This window comes from Megalops cyprinoides, chromosome 10 (assembly GCF_013368585.1).
Source record: "Megalops cyprinoides isolate fMegCyp1 chromosome 10, fMegCyp1.pri, whole genome shotgun sequence".
Taxonomy (NCBI): Eukaryota; Metazoa; Chordata; class Actinopteri; order Elopiformes; family Megalopidae; genus Megalops; species Megalops cyprinoides.
In genome coordinates, this window is record NC_050592.1 from 24,505,399 (window position 1) to 24,524,011 (window position 18,613).

The 18,613-nt window shown below is 44.1% G+C and overlaps 1 protein-coding gene across 2 annotated transcripts in view; it reads right to left on the reverse strand.

Annotated features, from left to right (window-relative positions):
- tsnare1 (T-SNARE Domain Containing 1) overlaps window positions 1–18,613 on the reverse strand; it is a 132,590-nt gene that overhangs the window by 59,623 nt on the left and 54,354 nt on the right. For both annotated transcript variants that reach the window (XM_036539351.1, XM_036539352.1), the window contains exons 5-8: window positions 14,243–14,333; window positions 11,152–11,226; window positions 10,854–10,910; window positions 3,706–3,861 (exon numbers count right to left, since the gene is read on the reverse strand). In XM_036539351.1, coding sequence (XP_036395244.1) covers window positions 3,706–3,861; window positions 10,854–10,910; window positions 11,152–11,226; window positions 14,243–14,333 — 379 coding nt within the window. The remainder of the gene's footprint in view (window positions 1–3,705; window positions 3,862–10,853; window positions 10,911–11,151; window positions 11,227–14,242; window positions 14,334–18,613) is intronic.

Sequence of the window (18,613 nt, forward strand, 5' to 3'; positions counted from 1 at the left end):
CCATGGACTATCACAGATGCAGTCTTCAGCCAGACAGTAAAGCACATCACCTGAGGCTCTAGGGGGATCTCAAACTGGTAGCCCCGTTACCGCAAAACTGCAGGGCGCCTTACGTCTTGAACAATGACAGAGGTATGTTTCGTGGGCACGTCTGCGAGATGAAAGGGTGTCTGGCTTTTTCATCCCTCTGCAATGAGCCAGGTGTTGAATTTAGATTCTCCTTGCAGCCTGTCCTCTGTTACAACCTGTATGCCTTTTTTTTCCTAAATTAATTTAGTAAAAGAGCCTGTGCTGACAGATTTGATGGTGCTGTGGGGTAGGATGAGGGGGATATGTGTTAGCGTTGATCCTTTTGTTAATGAGGAGGAATTGTGCCCACTGCCCTGAACTACTGCAATCATTCATAGTAGTTAAAGAACTGGACTTGAAAGCAGAGCATCGCAGGTTTGATTCCCTGATGAGACACTGCCATTTTCCTCATGAGCAAGGCAGCTACTGTAACCTACTTCAAGATTTAGTAAATATTATCTAGATGTATAAGCATATGAAAATAGTTAACAGATTTTGGTTTGCCAAACACATAAATAATTTAACAAGATGGATACAGGAAACCCCCAAAGTAGCCCCTAGATTGTTATGATAGCCCTAACCAAAGTAGCTTTTCCAACATTATCTAAATGGTGCTGTCGGATACTCTAGCGAGGTGCTTAATGACCTAGCTAACAAGCTGCCTTTGAGACATCTTTATTTCCTAGACTATTAAGCATGTGTAACGTTTTGGTGTGCATAACACAATGCATATATGAAATAATGAAGTATTTAGCTTGGGGCCCGTGATTAAAATCAAGGAGTCATTCCCTACCACCTCTTTTGTTATTCACCATGGGCCTATGGGAAGCCACTTCCATAGATTTATATGGTGAAGTGAGACAGGTGGTAATCGCTGCCTGTTGCCCAGAACTGTTCACCTCCCCCTTCCCCTCATCCCTCCTTCATACCCCCTCTTTCATCCTTCCTTTCCTCCTTGCTGTGTGCCAGCCTGGGATGAATCTCTTGCCTTTGGGCTCATTGGCAGTGATAAAGTCTTGGGACACGGATCAGGTTATCGCTGACAGGGTCTAGTCTCATGGGTATCGGACTCCGACTTTAGAGCAGCAATGTGAGGGACAGCTGAAACGAGCCATGAATTGGGCAAGTGAGGAGAGGAGTCTGAAGGGTACACACAGAAAACCCCACACTGGCTGCTTCTGCTAGAGGTTCTAGTGTCAACTCCTGACAGTCAATGCAGAAAAAAAAACAGCATGACAAGATGGGTGAAGAACCCACACAGTTCACAATTAATTAATTCCGAGAGTATCGTTTTACTGGATGCAACTCAGAGAAGAAAGAGTTTGAGAGTCAGCCTTTTGGGTCCGTGCACGTTCATGTGACTTCATGCACAGTTAAAACAATGCTGACATAGGCACCATAATGTCCTACCAGCACCACTGATGTTGGCTGCCATCTGATCGTAATATAATAAAATTATGTGACAGCCAGTCTGGGACATCACTACTGTGACACAAAGCTCAATGGGGTACATCAATGGAACAGTTCAGGATGCTCACTTCCCACCTCTTTCTCCCTCTGTCATGGCCATTATTATAAATGAATGCAGTAATTTAAAGGGGCCTTACAGGGTGAAGATATTTAGAATATCCTCATTATAGTTTTTACTTTGCACACTGTAAGTCTTCCCATCTAATGGTCTACTTGGTTCACTGCCACAAGAGGGACCATATGAAGAACACGTCAAGTAATTTCACTCTAGTGAAAAAGAGGTAGTCCTCAGCTCAAAATGTTCTGCATGAAGCATGTATTCAAGAGACAATACATTTTCCAACCCCTCTCTGCACTGACAATGCAACGTTGTGTTGGGTTTCAAAACTGACGTTTGAGTGACAAATGCTTGATAGATCTGTGACACACCAGAAAAAAAGAATCGGGGGTGCTAGCAAATTGGATAGGAAACCTTCTGACTCACACGCACACACACACACACACACACACACACGTACACATACACTCACGCGTACATGCATGTATGTAGCCTCACACATAGACACTTGTGCAAATGCTCTCTCTCTCTCTCTCTCTCTCTCTCTCTCTCTCTCACACACACACACACTCACACACACACACACACACACACACACACACACACAAACAAATGCAAGCGCACATACACACACATGCACATGCAAATGTACACCCAAAAATATCCACACGCACATACACACACACACACACACACACACACACACAGTCTCACACGCAGAGGAGTCCACATCTGTCCTGCATCGGGATATGTAAGCACACAGATGTTCCTCCTCGCAAAAAGGATGAGACAGCAAGATGTCTGCGAGTTCACTGAACCCAGAACGGACGGCAGAATGCCTGCGTGTCCGTCAGATGGGTACAGCAGGACAGCTTCCAGAACATTATGATCTTAATTTAGGAGAACAAATGACTTATTCAAAGAAAGCAGCAGCGGCGTTCACCACTCAGTCTGTCTCTCCAAACTCCCACTGAAACTTCCTTTTGACACCAGGGTAGCATTCGTTCTAAACAGCGGGCTTTACTTTCACTGGGCAAAGCCAACCCTGACTCCGAAACAATTGTGGCTCCCAGGTAAAGGGAGTGCTGTAACTGTACGCCATGTAGAGGACAAGACTGTCTTTCAATGAGGGGGAAGGAAGAGGAGGGGGTTATTTTCATTCCCTCTCAAATTCATCCTCTCCTGTGTCCTCTGCTTGGCTGTGGCACCACAGTGCTTAGATCTGTTGATACATGGACACAGACAAGTGGGCACCTACACTGCCCTTTCATTCCTTGATGTCATGAAGCAAAAGCCTGAGATGTGCACTGTGACTCACACAGTAAAACACGGTTATCCCGGTGACCCTCCAACTCGAAGGCTGTGTTCCTGCAGCTCTGTGTAGACTGTACTCCGTCTGTGTGGGCCGATGAGTTACAAGCAGGGAGGCAGAGCCTTTATTTGATGATTGTCCCTGAGCCGGTGTTTCATTGTTTGACGTGATTAACAAGCATGCCAGTTTCAATAAAGATCACCCGTAATGGGCAGATTTGTGCTCATACATGGCTGCATCTGTGAGAGCGTTACCTGTACACTTCACATGAAATCGTGTTAGCCCTAAACGAGAAGGGAAATAACCGGTCTGAAGTGAGAACCAATGTCTGAGCTCTTTGTTGTGCTTAAAATATGTTAATGTAGCGAAATTTATTTGTCATAATTCATTTAGAGTGAAGTGCACAATGATACTGCAATGGCACAATATTAGATACAGTTCAGTAAAAAGGCCCACCTGCTAATGGGTAATCCTTATGTTTATGGGTCAATTCTTTTCTAGGAAAAATTATTTAAAAACAGATACCTTCTCTTTCTCCCCTGGTTCTCACTCACAGACCATGACTGCCTGCCCACCCAAAATGCATACTTAGCTTACTGATGGTGATAAGTGAAAATTCAATCATATCATGCTCTCGTATTGTTACGTACGGCAGAATGCAGTTCACTTTGGCAAATCGAAATGCAAGCTGCCTTGTCTTTTTGCTTCCCCTGTGGCACCATGCCCACCCTCGACCTGGGAACACCTTGGTCTCGGGACAGATGGGATGCAGAGGGGTGGTGACAGTGTACAGTACCTCAATCTGCAGCAGAGCCTCCTCTCTCTGCCTGAGTGCCTCCACGTCTTCCTCGCTGATCTCCGCCAGGAACGCCTGACCTCCACCCTCCACGCTCTCCGCTCCGCCAAACACCGGCTCATCGTCACACAGCTCTGCGAAGGGTGTCTGCGGGCTCTGCGGGTACACACACACACACACGGACACACACAACAACTGTTAACATGTGTCACTCAATGCAATCCAAATGAGGTATTGATTCTCCAGCATTACACGTACAACACTGAAACATTCATCCCTTAATGATAATCAGTGAGATATGGCTTGTGAAAAAAAAGTGACAAGAATATTGGTTCATTATTGACACATCACGCTGAAGTTTTGTGTTACGCTATGGCTATCCAAAGAGTTCATATGCTGTTTGGTCAGTCTCAATATGACCAACTTCCTGAAGAGCAGACAGCAGGGTGAAAAGTGGGTCCTTCCCACTTCTGAGACCCTACCCCCTGCCGCCATCAGCACCACCTACAAACTCCAGGGCAGTCTGTTCTCCTAGCACTGAATCACCTGCCTTCATCTCTCAAGTGTGTGCTAGCCTAGCAGCTGTGGCCTAACAGCGGCCCACTCCTAACTCACAAGCGCAAAGAGGGATAGCGAGTGACAGAGAGTGAGAAAGACAGATAGAACGAATGTGTGAGAGAGGAAGAGGCTGGTTGCTAACTGCACAGTGCCTAATGTGCTGCTGACTGGGATGAGGTAGGATCGTTGCCTTCTGTTCTCCCCCAACATCGCAAAAACCAAGGGGCGAATACATTAACCATCTACTGTAAGGTAAAATATTAAATATTGCTATGCCCCAAAGACCCTCCCCCCACTCCACCTCCATCCCAGCACAAACACAAAAGTGACGTGCAGACAAAGAACAGAATCCCATTTTGTGTTCTGGCAGATAAGGTACAATTTACTCCTGGAAAGAGAACACAACTGTGGGAGTGGGGCATTGAGAGCTCAGCATTGATCTGCTAATTTGTCTAATTGCATATGCATGATATTGATGAAGCCCCCGGGCAGCTATTGTTTGCAGCCATTGTGTGAATCCCCCCTATTCTTCTTCTTCAGAATTAGCACGGCCAACAGACTTCGCTCAGGCACAATGGCACAATAGCAAACTTCTCTCTTAAGGCCTGCGAAGGGCTGATGTTTTGAGTGTACCTCACTCACCGCAGCTGGAGCTCTGCCTGGCCTGGTGTCTGCCTGTCGTGCTGCTGCATAGTGTCCAGCTAGTGGCTTAAAGGGAGGGTCTAATCTTAGAGGGTTTGTTAATTAGCTTGACCCTATGGGTGTGATCAATTTTTTTGTCAGAGTTTACTGTGTGCACCACCACTCCTTTAAAGGTCAGGATGTCGTCTGGGCTTTTCTCTCTAGATACAGAGGGGCTATAGGGAGGAGAGAGAACCGGCGCAAAAGAACAGGTGCTCTGTGGGCGGAACTCTTATGAGACATTCATGTCCGTTATCTTCCCTTCAGGGGCACATATGCAAAATGACCCTCTTGCACATAATCCAATGGAGCCCAATGACATAAGGGTCCTTCGATGACTGCTCATGGTTTTGTAAAACAGATCTGTCAGAAGCGCAGACTTCCAAAGCAGAAAAAGGCAAAAGGCTCCGATCGCAGCAGAGGTGATTGGTTTAAATCATGTCCGCTCTTGCACCCCTTTCCCTCCGATTGGCCTCCGGCGCGCCACGGAAGGAAGTTCTCTTCCGTTTTTCACAGCGGAGGTGAAGCTGCTCGGGGTCTCAGAGCCAGGAGCAGGGGGGACAGGAGGAAGTGAGCCCACTCTGACTCCTCGCTGTATCACTTTCACACCCTCACACACCAAGACACCGAGTCATACTCTGCAAGTGCCACTCGCTTATGCAGAAATGTGAGCGAGCTCTGGAAGGGTCAGAGCAGCAACGAAGATGATACTGATGATGAAGAATACTACAATGAATGAGACAGATGATCATAAAAATGATGATGATGATGATGATGATAACAATGAGCGAACCCTTCAGTAAAGAAATGACCCTCCCCTACCCACCCTCCCCTCTATTAGTGTTTTGTCACCTAATCATTCCTTGCGTTTTTTGTGAGAACAACAGATGATGCTAAATGCTTGATTCAAAAAGAAATAACAAGGTATGTGTCAGTGAGGATCACATCTGGCTGAAGCAAAATGGGGCCTCCTCTAGGTAGCTGGCTTTGAGTTTCATTCTGGTGCCAAGCAAAAAAAAATAAATAAAAGGCACTACTGCTCAGGATGGGACTGCAGTCCTGTGGATCTGTAAGCTGTCGGACCCAAAAGGGAAGTGCAACAGAGTGGATCTTGCAAAGAAGTTTCCAAGCGCAAGGACTGATCCGCTGTTGTGAACTCGGCTTCGGTACTTTGTGTTCTGTCACAAAGAAAAAAAATCTTCACACATTCCTATGAAAACCAAATTATAAACAACACTAAACTCCTTTATTCATTTGAGTCACCCCATGGCTTCAAACCAGGTTCAAATTAGCCTAGTCCAGTCCGGTCATATATACAGTATATTGCAGCAGTAGGAGGTTGTCAGGGAACACAAACTGTCAGTAATGATCAAATTTGAGCCAATGAGTTGTGTTTGCATATGTGTGTGTTTTTAGAGTGGCCTTTGTGTCTTTATTTCATTAGATATCAGTAACGCTCAATTCAGAATTCTGTGAACTGTGTTTGGAAGGTGAGGAATATTAGAGACTAGGCTTTAGAAAAGAGAAAAAAGAGAGATAAAGAGTTATCTGACTTGTGTAGCTCCTCTGGCAGCTCTGTTGCTGTCCAAATTACTAGACACTGTGCTTGGAGCATGCTTAAAAGTCTTTATACTATGGTCTGTCTGTATTGACCTTAAATGAATGTCCATTAAAAAGTGCCAAGGGCTACTCACTATGATATTAAAATTCAGTGAAAATGTTTGCACTGCTGAAGAAAACATTACGTGATCAGTGGTGCTGATCCTGATCCGTGATCCTGATGTGTTATTGGTACACCCAAGTAACATGGTAACATTGCAATGAGTGAGGGGATTGTTACACAAAATCAAATTAAACCAATGCACACTGTACGTATGAGGAAGTACAAAAATACTTGTAATTTGACACAGATTTGAAGCAATAATATTTCAGGATGAAGTGCCCCAATGTCCCCCTGAAAATAAACTCTAGTTCTCAACATTTCTGGTCAGTTCAAAGTGGATTGCCAAATGAAAGAAATTGCTCTTACATAACATCTTACCCTAGCTTTAATCTTTCGCAAGTCAGTCTCCCACTGTCCTAAGCAGCCTTGATAGATTCCTTCAGCACAGGGAATTTGAGCAAAGATACTACCTCAGTGGTTTCATTACACCAGCTGTATAAGCTGTATAAACACCATGCAGAATGTGTTAGCATTATAAATTATGTAATTCAGACAGGATAATGACATCTGCTGAGAAAAATTGAGTAATACTAAAAAATGTGAGGCGGGCAGCCACCAGAGAATACTTAAGTTCCCTTTTTTCTCTCAAAAAATATTTAATGTCATAATTGGTCAACCCCAGCTCTACCTACAGAATTAAAATATCAGCAGTGATAACCAGCAATGCAAGAACATGCATGTATAAATGGTGAGAGCCCTTATATCAGCCCCAGGTGACACAAATGTACATGTACATACAGTATGCACACGTTGATGGAAAGATCAGAAGTATTTTGGGAGTGTGTGTGTATGTGTTTGTGTGTGTATGTGTATATGTATGTGTGTGGCTGTGGGTGTGGGTGTCTGCAATACTAATGCAATACTAATAATGCAGACACACACACACACACACACACACACAAACACACAAGCTTTAGTTATTGACCTGGATTACTTGCGGCTAATATTCTCACACAGAACATCCCACACAATCCTTCGGCTCTGACAGAGCTCCCTGTGAAATGTACTTCATTTCCTCTACCCCACATATCAGATAACTATTAAAACTTCTATACTGTTTTACACAAAAAATGAACAGCATGTAAGAGACAAAAACAGTAATGCACAAGTGAATTGACTGAAATAGCCTTGTTATGGGGATTTTCTTTGCATTACATGAAAAAAGTTGCATTTTGTGTATCACTAAAGTGACATGGACTGGTATATTACTTCCTTTTTGTACATTGATTACGCACAGTAACCCACAATTGGGGAAAAAATATATAAATGCCGGTGTGTCTGTCATTGGCTAGACTGTCACCTTCTCTCGATAGCTGTTGGTGATATAAGGTGCCCCGTAACCCCACTCCCAGAGCAAGGAGGGTTCCCCATCACAGCTACAATTACAGGCAAAGTGGCTATCTGAGGGACGTTCCATTGTTGTTGCCACAATAATATACTGTAGGTCCACATCAAAGGCTATACTCGGTTCAGTCACAGGCCGAAAACTCACGCCTACAATGGCCAAGCAATTGGATTGGATGATGGAGCCTAGGCAGATGTGTCATGACAAAGAATGTGAGATTCTCCAGTAACCTCTGGGTGACCATTGCTAGAGCTCCCTGGAGCTACCTACCTACCTGGAGCATCAGAGGCTTTCATTTCCACACATGCATGGTTGCGCCAGGATGTCTGTGCTTTATTACATTAAGAGCAATGCAAATACATTCTTTTTCAACTGGTACAGCTTTGTTTTATGGCCTGATAAGGGTGAGGGGGTCATACAAAGTATAATCCTCTCCTTACCAGATGGCCTGGGCCAAATACTCTATATGCTACATTGCTTCTTCACTAAAAATTGGAACAACCCTACATATACATAACACATATTCAATCAGTCAGGTGTAAAAGTAAAAAAATGCATACAATACCACTAACCACATTATATATTATTATATAATGAATAATACATAGTGTATGAATAATATGTGTATGTATTTTTATCATGTAATGTTATTATAATATGGTTACTGGTATATACATTTTTTACTTTCACATCAGACTGATTGAACATATTTCGATTATTCCCTAGTATTTTTTACCCATATTCATCAAATTACTTTCATTTCCATTGCATTTGATAACTTGTGTAGCTGGTCTTTAAAGGTGAAGCAGCACAAAGTTGGAATTGAATTATTGAATCTTATTGAATTAAGTGAATGAAGCTGAATTGAACTGAGAGTGAAGATAGTGGGAGAGAGAGAGAGCGAGAGAGAGAGAGAGAACACAGGGCCATGCCAAGGGGCAGTGTGCAGTGTCTGCACAGGTGAGTGTGCGGCTTCAACACAGCAAGAGTGTGGTGTATCACGGCCCACCAGCTCCTCTCTCCCTGTATGAGGTGAATGCCCCTGCCGTCAGACTCATCTGCCATCGGTCTGTCGTCTAGGCAACCCCCGAATGGAGACGCTGGCTGAGATAGGCTCAGCTACGACAGTCAGATTCCCATCTTTGTTTTCGCTCCCACTTTTGTTTGCTCTTATCTGGTTCTGCCAGACACCTGTCAGAGCCCTGAAAGTCTAAACCGTCGCTTCCCAGCTCCTGTTTTTTTTTTGTCTGATCCGTGGACTGGCTCCCCCTCAGAAACACGGCCTTCCCGGCTCGTCCAATCTACTCCGGCATCAGATAACCAGGAGTCCAAAGGGTGTCGCGGAACTGAGCCGGCTGCGCAGTTCCAAGTTCACCCGTCTCACTTGTTCAGGCTGTGATCTTTTGATTCCCACTTCTCCCGGAGCTGCCACGAAAAATCCCGCCTGTCGCAAATAGAACTCGTTTGTGGGAGCTGCTCCCCGGTCCAAGGTTTCCAGCGCCTCAGCATGAGTCGGAAGGCTAAAGCTTGGACCCCGCATGAGCTCACCAGTCACCAGCAGCACCCCCGGGGCAGCGTGTGGCTGCACTGGAAGTCGCAGCCTTTGGGAGGTGAAAGTGTCGGAGTGTGTAGGCCCGCTGCGCTCGGTGAGAGGGGCAGGAAATCAGCTGGGGTGCCTGGCTGCCTCTCTCTAGTTTCGCCAAAACCCACACAGGATCAGTGCGTGCGGCCCCGGTGCTGTCTGCAGCACTGAGAGGCTTTAAAACTCCCTTTTGCACACTGTCTGTAGCACTGAAAATCAGTGCTGCTGTGTACATTATCTGTGCTGCTGAAAGTTATGTGCTCACTGTCTACACGTTGTTTGGGATGCTGAAACGCATAGTGGAGTACACATGGTGAAACACATAGTGGAGTCTTGCAGTCATTAAACGCTGACCTTTCAAACAGACGCCACATTGCCAAGCAGCTGTGATCCTGTAACATGGCCTCACATACAAGGCACAGAGGGGAGAGCCGTTGGCCTCAGAGAGTAAGCCGCACAATGCCCTCACTGTTGGATCTCAATGGTCTGGAACAGCAGACCGTAGAAATCCCGCCTGTCCCTGACCATAGTGCTGAACCACAAAGTGGATTACTGCAGTGAGCCATACTGTTGTCTGTTTTGTGCGTACTGCTAAACCAAAACAGAAACACAGCAGTCTCTCAAATTCTAACTCCCCAAACAGAGTGGGATGCAGAGGTGAAAAAAAAAACTCTCAATATTTCACATTGTACTATAATGCATGGTTCTCTGTTAAGTGCGATAACATCGCACCCCTCCTGGATGGTCACACTGTGGAGCCATTGTATGTCAGCTCCAGATGCTGATCACAACACAGGATGACAATTAATTAGTGCTGCTGATTAATGACATGTATGTCCTGCAGATGGGCACACTACTAATGTTCTGACAGGGTTGAATGTATCTGTTCACCTGAAGGGTGTTCTGTACTCTTCAAGTGGTGTTTTTTACTACTCTCCTTTGTACCCTTGCAACAGGAAGTGATCTCATTGACCTAATGTATTATCCGTGCGCACATTCTCATAAACAAGGAACTTTGATACATTTGCAAGCTTATTTTCTGCTGCACAATGTTGGTCTCTGAACATGACTTAAGAGCCTCTTTCAGAGAGAAAGTGCAGGAGCACAGCTTCAAAGAGTTCTTTATACACAAACACACACACTCAGGTGTCGACTCATGGTGACAGCTCTTTATGTGAAAACAACCTTCTTTTAAACATCATAATTAATGTATTTATTAAGATTTCATCAGATCAGATTAAACATTTAACTTTGCTCACCTGTTTCCGGTCTTTTTGGGCTGGAGGAAGCAAGGCTCTGGACCGATCTGCGATTTTCTAGAGACGTAAACAAGATGAGAGCAGAATGAAACAGCAACAACAGCAACTGACAAAAAAGGCCCCGTGTTTCATTAGGTCTTTCCAGCTCTGCTACATTTATTTAATTTTCTATCCATGTGAGGTTTCTCTTCTATAAGATCACGGCTTAACTTAATAAAGGGAAACTCTCCGGGGGTGCAAGTCAAGGAAATGAATGGTCACAAGTCTTCTTAATTTCCCTGGACAGTCATGCAGTTACCTTTTGCAGGTCCCCATAACGCTGAACAGAATCAGACAGCTCTGTCTTCAGTCTTGTCAGACGAAGGCGATCTTGCTGTGGAAAGGGAGAGAAAAACACTCATAATTATCATCCTCAATTTAATACCGCATTTCAGTAATTCATTTAAGTATCATCAGTGGTGCAAGTAAGCTGGTAATCCCTGGTATTCAGTAGGAATAAAACATTGGTTGGCGACCGGTAAGATGAGCAAACCCTGGATGAGATCCACGTGACCGCTGCCCAGGTGTGCATGCTTTGAAATCATTGTGTTTTTGCAGCAGGGTGCCACAGACAGGAGTGAAAGAGATACTGTGAGTGTGTGTGTGTGTGTGTGCATGTGTGCGTGTGTGTGTGTATATGAGAGAGAGGGGGGGGGGGGGGGGTGACCAGAGACAGGGGTATAACAGTATAGGAGAATGAGAGTGGCAGTGTTTTTTCTCACTGTGGATCCTGGTTCAGTTGAAGATTTTGTCTTTAGTAAGTTACTTTGTTCTTTTTTTGAAGGCAAGCGGTGTATTGTGGGTGGCGTGCAAAGTGTTATTTCTTTTAATTTTTGCCTTTGCTTTGAGTGTTATCTTACTTGCTCCTAAAATTAACTCTGGTCTGCAGACTGGGATAACAGTCCTTTCCGGTCTTTCAGCTGAATACTCAGCTGACCACCTGAGCCAACACACAGGTGTCATGTGCCAATAGCTTATTCCAAACTTTTGCTTAATTAGCTGGTGTAACTAGTGTTGCTTGACACTGAAAACTTTCTTTGCTGGGGCAAGGGTCGACAGGTGCTTAAACTGGCGTACCAGAAAGAATTAAAATTTTACTTGCACCACTGAACGTAATAATTAAGTACTGACAATTACCTGAAGTTATATGATGCTGTAAAGAAAAAAAATGACCTGTTAAAAAATATAATGAATTTGCTTTAAATTTAAATTTGCTTTAAAATTTGCTTTAAATTTTAAATACTAAAAAAGAGCAAATATGATCCATATGTATCTTTTTTCCTTGAAATGCTAATGAGAGTTGATATACATTCAGTTTAAATCTTGGCAAAAAAAGAAGAGTGGGCAGGCTTGTGAAAGTACACAGAAAGAAAATCATAGTCTTCCAACCACAAGAGGGTGCTATAAAAACAGTAGAAAACAGACACCTGGCATGCTGGAGGTGGGCAGACACTGAGCACAGCCGTGCCTAGTGGTGGCAGTGATATATCCCTTGTCCCTTGGAGAGAGGGCTTATCTTAACAGGAATGGAGCTTGTGCCAAGTTTGACCATGTGGTGGCATGTGACCTGATAAGGCCTTTGCAGTCTACAGAAAGAGGCCGCTGTTCCAGGTCTCTCCCAGTCCCAGTGCCCTCCCTCTTGCCGGGAAGGGGACCTGGCATCAGGCCCCACCTGTGGTCGAGGGCACTGCCAAAAACAAGCTTTGGCTGGCTGCTGTGGGCCCCCTGCGACGTCACTGGCACAGCGCAGTTGAAGCAGTGCTCAGTGGAACACATAGCAGTCAACATTGCTGCACAACACTGCACGAATGCAGAAGGTAGAGCCTTTCCCCACTGTACCTCTGTGCTCTCAAACCATCCTTTCCATCAGTGCTGCTCTAAAAAATGCAGCACTCCAATCTCTCAGTGCTATAAAAAATATAAATATGATAAAAAACATTATCTCTTTATTATTTCATCTTTGATTGTATAATTCTCTCTCTGTGAAGCTCTCTGTCTCTGTCTCTTTAAAGATACTATATATATATATATATGTATGTGTGTGTGTGTGTGTGTCTGCATGTGTGTTTCAACCTACTATTGCTCTCTACATTGTACACACAGAGCAGCAGCTTCTCCATGAACGTCACTGTGTTGTACATGTTCTAACAATTTCATGTAGAAAATGTCATGTGTTGGTGGGGGCTGTTCCGAATGTCAAGGCACGTCATTCACCGTCTGGACCCCCGACTGTGCAAGATATTGTGCGCTCTCTGCACACCCGTCTTCAGCTTGGCATCTTCCATTGGCGCTCTCGTTGCCTGATCGCGCTGTCCGAGAATCCTCTTTCGCTCTCTTTTCCTGAGACCCCCTGCACTCATCTTCTTTCCTGAGACCCCCTGCACTCATCTTCTGACCCACGCGGTGGCACCTCCACCTCAGCCCTGCTGTCACTGTGAACGGGCAGCTGGTCGCTCGCCCTCGTGCAACACTGTGCTGGTGGTGACGTTTCAGCCATGTCACTGTTACGTTCCCTTTCTTTCAGCTACGCATTTTCCCACCAGGAAGACGATGCAATTTCCTCCAGCGTGCCTTTATGAAATTCTTTGTCACAGAAATTATTAGACACCTGAGAGACGTCATTGCAGCCCACTTTGCTGAAATGTACTAATATTCACCATGAAACCTTGTGCTTCTGCGGCTTGTTACTCTGCGCTTCCTCTGACTCAGTTTCAGACGCAGTTACCTTCACCTACACAGGGCCGCGTCTATGGAACAAGGATTCTATAAAAAAAGGATCAGCTTGTTAACTAGCAGACCTACCCACCTACGTAGCCATCAGTGCCACAATGGCCTTCATTTGTGACAGTCTCTGTGAAACAGTCATTACCCTTTCTGCCCAGACACCAGAAGTATTAGAGTTCAATCCGCAGGTCGATGGAGCCAAAAGCTACAAAAATGGTACAGTGCTCACTGCCTCTCTGCTAAGCACTTGTTCTCATAGAGCTGAGTAGTTGCGTGTGCAATATTCAAATTGTGCTCTGTGGATTGTTTGGCATATTTTAATGAAAGCGCACTAATCTCGCATTTCAGAGTCATCGGTCGGCCAGGGGAAGTCAGAGTCGTGCCTCGCTCTCGCAGCTCCTCTTCTGATCTGCAGCGTCCGCAGTAAGTGATGACGAGCATGCGGCGCAGACCGGGGTGACCTCACACACCCCGCCCCCCTCTCTGAGGCACATGATGGAAGAGTTTGGGGAACATCTGTTACCTACTGTGTGCATCGCCGTGAAGGGTGGTGTGAAGACAAGGAGTAAAATGCTGATGGGGGGGGAGAGCTGACTAAAAAGGGTGGAGGAGTAAGGAGCCATTACCCGCGAGGAGCCACTGATGAGATCTGAGAGCTGTTTGATGAGCTGGCTGGTGCTGGTGATGACTCTGTTGGTCTGCTGCTGGGTGGAATGTCTAAGAGAAAGAAAAGAGTGTGAAAGAGAAGGACAGTGAATGAGTCAGTGCCATGCAGAACAGCGGTCAAGGTCAGGAACTTGTGAACACGTGTCACAGCATGCCAGCTGTTCAATTTAAAAAAAAAAAAAAAGTTTAGTTCATTTTTCCTTAAAACAATGCCATTTTTTCTAAAAGCGTATTATATAAGGGAAGACAGTCTGTCTTGTGGTTGTATTCATCAAGGAGCTCCATCTGATTAAAATTTTAAGGGCTGGTTTGCAGAGGAGAGGTGTTCAGCACCCTCTCCTGCAGCGGCATTGTTTGTCAGGCATGCAACACCTAAGCAAGGCGCTGCTTTTGAGCCCCTGGGAAAGGTACTTAGCTAAAATGTGTTTGGAGGGACTATAAAAGAAAACAAAAGCCGCGTATTGGAGACACAACGGTGCGTCATCGGATTCGACAAACAGAGTTAGTGCTCTCTTTCCTCCCAGCCACAACAGACACAAACAGCCTCAGGTGTGGTCTATGGACAGGAGCTCCTTCAGCTGCTGCGCTCTGCTGTACATGTTAAGATAAGCCAGCCTTGTCCCCCTTCACTGGAGGAGATACTCACATAACAACAGGCAGGGCTAACAAGGGAGGAGCAGACTGGGACCAAGAGGTAAATGGTGAATATCTGTATCAATGGCCTGGACAAAATAATATCTCAATTCCATAAATGTTTTTATCTATTTTTAATTTGTTTTGTTTTTTCTTGTCTATGCTTCCTAAGCAAGTGGCACCAGACATGTATGTCAATAAAACACATGCTAAAGTCACATATTACAGACTTTCTGCAGAAATTCAAATATGATCGTAATGCAGGGTGTGTACTGGCAAGTGGCTTAGAAAGTGTGGAAACACCAACCCTGTGAGCAACAGCAGTGACCCTGAGAAATGCAACAATTGTTTCCAAGGCCAATATTTGTGGTACTGCATATTAAAATGTGCCTTAGGGTTTTGCCTTTTATGGGTGTTAATTAAGTACATATTCCCACATTTCCTGTGGGATAGGTTCTGGCAAGAGGCACGGCCAAGTTTCATTTTATTTCTGGCCTCTTATCACACGATGATGTGAGATTTGGCCTAAAAACGTAATGAAAGCATATATTCTGATGAAAAAAAACAACAAAAACAAGATAAGATAGTGAAGATGAGATGAGCAGTTTGCCATTTTATCAGGGATGCTCAGTTTTCAGAAGGTGAAATGTGAATATGTGCCAGATCTAAGCACTGATAAAAACTATCTCCATACTTGTCTCACACAATGTTACACACAATTAGGTAAGCCTTTTTAAACATCACTTCTATGAAAAGTCTCTTTGTTCATCCCTAATAAAGTTCACTGGGTGGAGTGTGACTTGATCAAGTAATCCTGAATCCCAAACTACAGAATGCAAAACCTTGTCATCAGTAAAGAATCACTAGTCAAATAATGACAATGATTTAAATAGGAATGACTGGATGATGTGCTACTGCTTCAACATGCATTTAAAAAATCTTAATGTGTGGTATGCATCATCCACCAGCTCTACGACAGATGACACACCAAACAGCAAGCGTTCTCATGGATTCAGTAAATTGAACCTTCTATGGATCAGCCCTTTGACATGTCTGAATTAAACAGCACGCTACGCGGGGCTCCATTCAGCAGACATGCAGTCTCTGACAAGTCATAATATGCTCCCAGAATATTACTCTGTCTTCGTGCAGCATCAGACTCTTTCGTGCATGTCAAGACGAAACCCGAAATGAACGAAATGCAAAGAGAATATTGAGAGGACTGATTCTGAATCGCATTTGGATTTCCAAATGTTACCGTCCCAAGTGTGGCAGAAATCAGAACATTAAAGAGAAATCACTGTTATTTATGTGTGCTTATGGAAGAATTTACAGAGGTGCTTACATAAGATGTTTAATGGTAAGAAGGGCCCATTCAGCCCAGCTATGTTGGTCATACTGTCTACAGTCTACAGCGTATCTATTGTCTCTGGACTTCAACACTCTACGGGTCCCTGTTTCCTCTGAGGGTCTATGCCACCTTTTCCATGGTGAGCTCACAATTTGGCAACTTATATAGTTGACAGATTTATACACCTCTATACTTACTGAAGCAGTTCAGGTTAAGTACCTTGCTCAAGCATAAAATTGCAGTACCCTATGTAAGAACTGAACTCACAACCTTTTTGATCAGTAGCACAGTTTCTTAGGAACTATGTTGCCTAGCAGACAATGACTGGACTAAATTACTTCAGGCAATGCACCATCATAAGTACACAGGGGGCTGTCCTGCCTTTGGAGCGAGGGTGAGGGTGCCTGGCTCAGAACACAAATCAAAGATCTTGTCTCTGACAAAGGCCTAAAAAACAGAGAATGCCAATTGAAATTGTGACTTGGAAGACATTTTCTAGGAGCAGATTCAATATGTATATATTTGGAGTGCTCTAAATTAATTATGTACAGTGAAGATTCTTGCAATCTACAGGATTTCACAGATAATTCATCAGGTGTGAACTGACAGGCTCTGAGCTATCGCAGACAAAACAGCGATTCCAACACAAAACAATAAATTACCAGCCAATTAAAAGAGGACAACACTTTTTCCCAGTTTGAGCACAAATAATGATCAGTAACTGCAGTGGCACTCAATTGTGGTTATTAGCAGTTGCCATGGTGATGAAGAGGATTTCCCTTGTGCCCCCAGGGTGCCCGCATAAAGGGCCGTGCTCACCTTACCGATCCTGCACACACAGCCTCATCATCCTACACACATTTTCATTAATTACAGAGGAGGGAGTGAGGGAATTTCTCTCTTTTCTCTTTTGAACCACACTCTCTTTGCCTGTCTTCACTCGTCTCTCATTCTCTTTTCCCCCTTGACCGTTTGTCTTTCCCTGCCCTCCCCTCTCGCTCTCTTTCCAGAGCGTCTTTCAGGGGACAGGATGAGCCCACGTTTCCCCACCCAGGAATACATTAACCTTTCCCACTGCTCGCCTGTAGCTAGTGAGAAGGCAGAGCTCCAGAGTGCAGCACATAAGGGCTTTGTCATATGTACATTTGGCCACGTCGTGGAACGCTCTAGAACACTTCAGGGAACTTAGTCATCGCACACGGAGCAGGTTCTCAGGATGACTCAAAAGCCATCCACTCTGGAATCTCCACTGGCTGATAGATATGTATCATAATGGAGATAGATTACAGAAAAAAAACCCAAGAGTCACCTAGTTCCAAATTACTGAGCAGAAAATTTCCTCTTCTGTGAGCTGGCACACTTTCCTGCTTGTTATTTCTTGTCATTTCAATGATACCAGAAAATGAAGGAAGGGTTATTTGCCATGAAAAAGTTTAGTCAGGAAACCATTTTCTTAACTGCTGCTATTTGTGATTCTGAGTCATTCGGTGCTTACTTCAATTTGATTGCTTAATTGTAACCGCTCTCAGTTGATCTATGACTGAATGATGATCAAATAAGATGATTGAGAAGCTTCAGACAAATTTCAGAGATCCTTATTACTTCTTAATTAGGGCCAAGTTACCTGTGTCTTGTACATTGCCATTCACTGCATTCAGCAAGAGAGTATCTATTGTTGATCCCTCATAGTTGCCTAAATATGGGAAGCAGAAAGAGTGGAAAGAACTGTTCTGCAGCTCAGCTTTGGAACTCAGTCCTGAGTCATATCAGAGGTTCAGCTACAACTTACTCTTTCCAATCATTAGATCTACCTGTGTTCACCTGATTTTAATTTTCATTTACAATTTTGCTGCAAAGCACTCCGGATACTATGTAATTGCATTGTACAACATTGAGTTGTCATTGGGTAAATTCAACATTAACAGCCAATTTAAGAACAGAGAAGGTTTAACACAAATCTTTAGGTTAATATTATAAAATAAATACACAAATCCTCCAGCTATTATGAACAGAAACTGACACTTAACGGAGTTTCACTTTTAGAATGACTAATCAATTACTTATGCACTGCATTTGCAGTGAAGCGCTGATTCAAACAATGAATATACATTGAAAAGACTACACAATATTTTAATGGATTGACATGCCAATCATGAGATGCCTAGCATTTAGTCTTGATACTGTACATTAAATTCCCTGTTGTCCAGCCACTCTCGGCTTGACCTCCATCCAGTGTACTTTTTAGAGGTGACTCAAGATTAAACAGCTCTTCACCTTTTTCTCTTTGTTCTTTACAAACCATTGACATTTCGGGGACAAGATGACATTTCGAACCCGTGCATTAGAG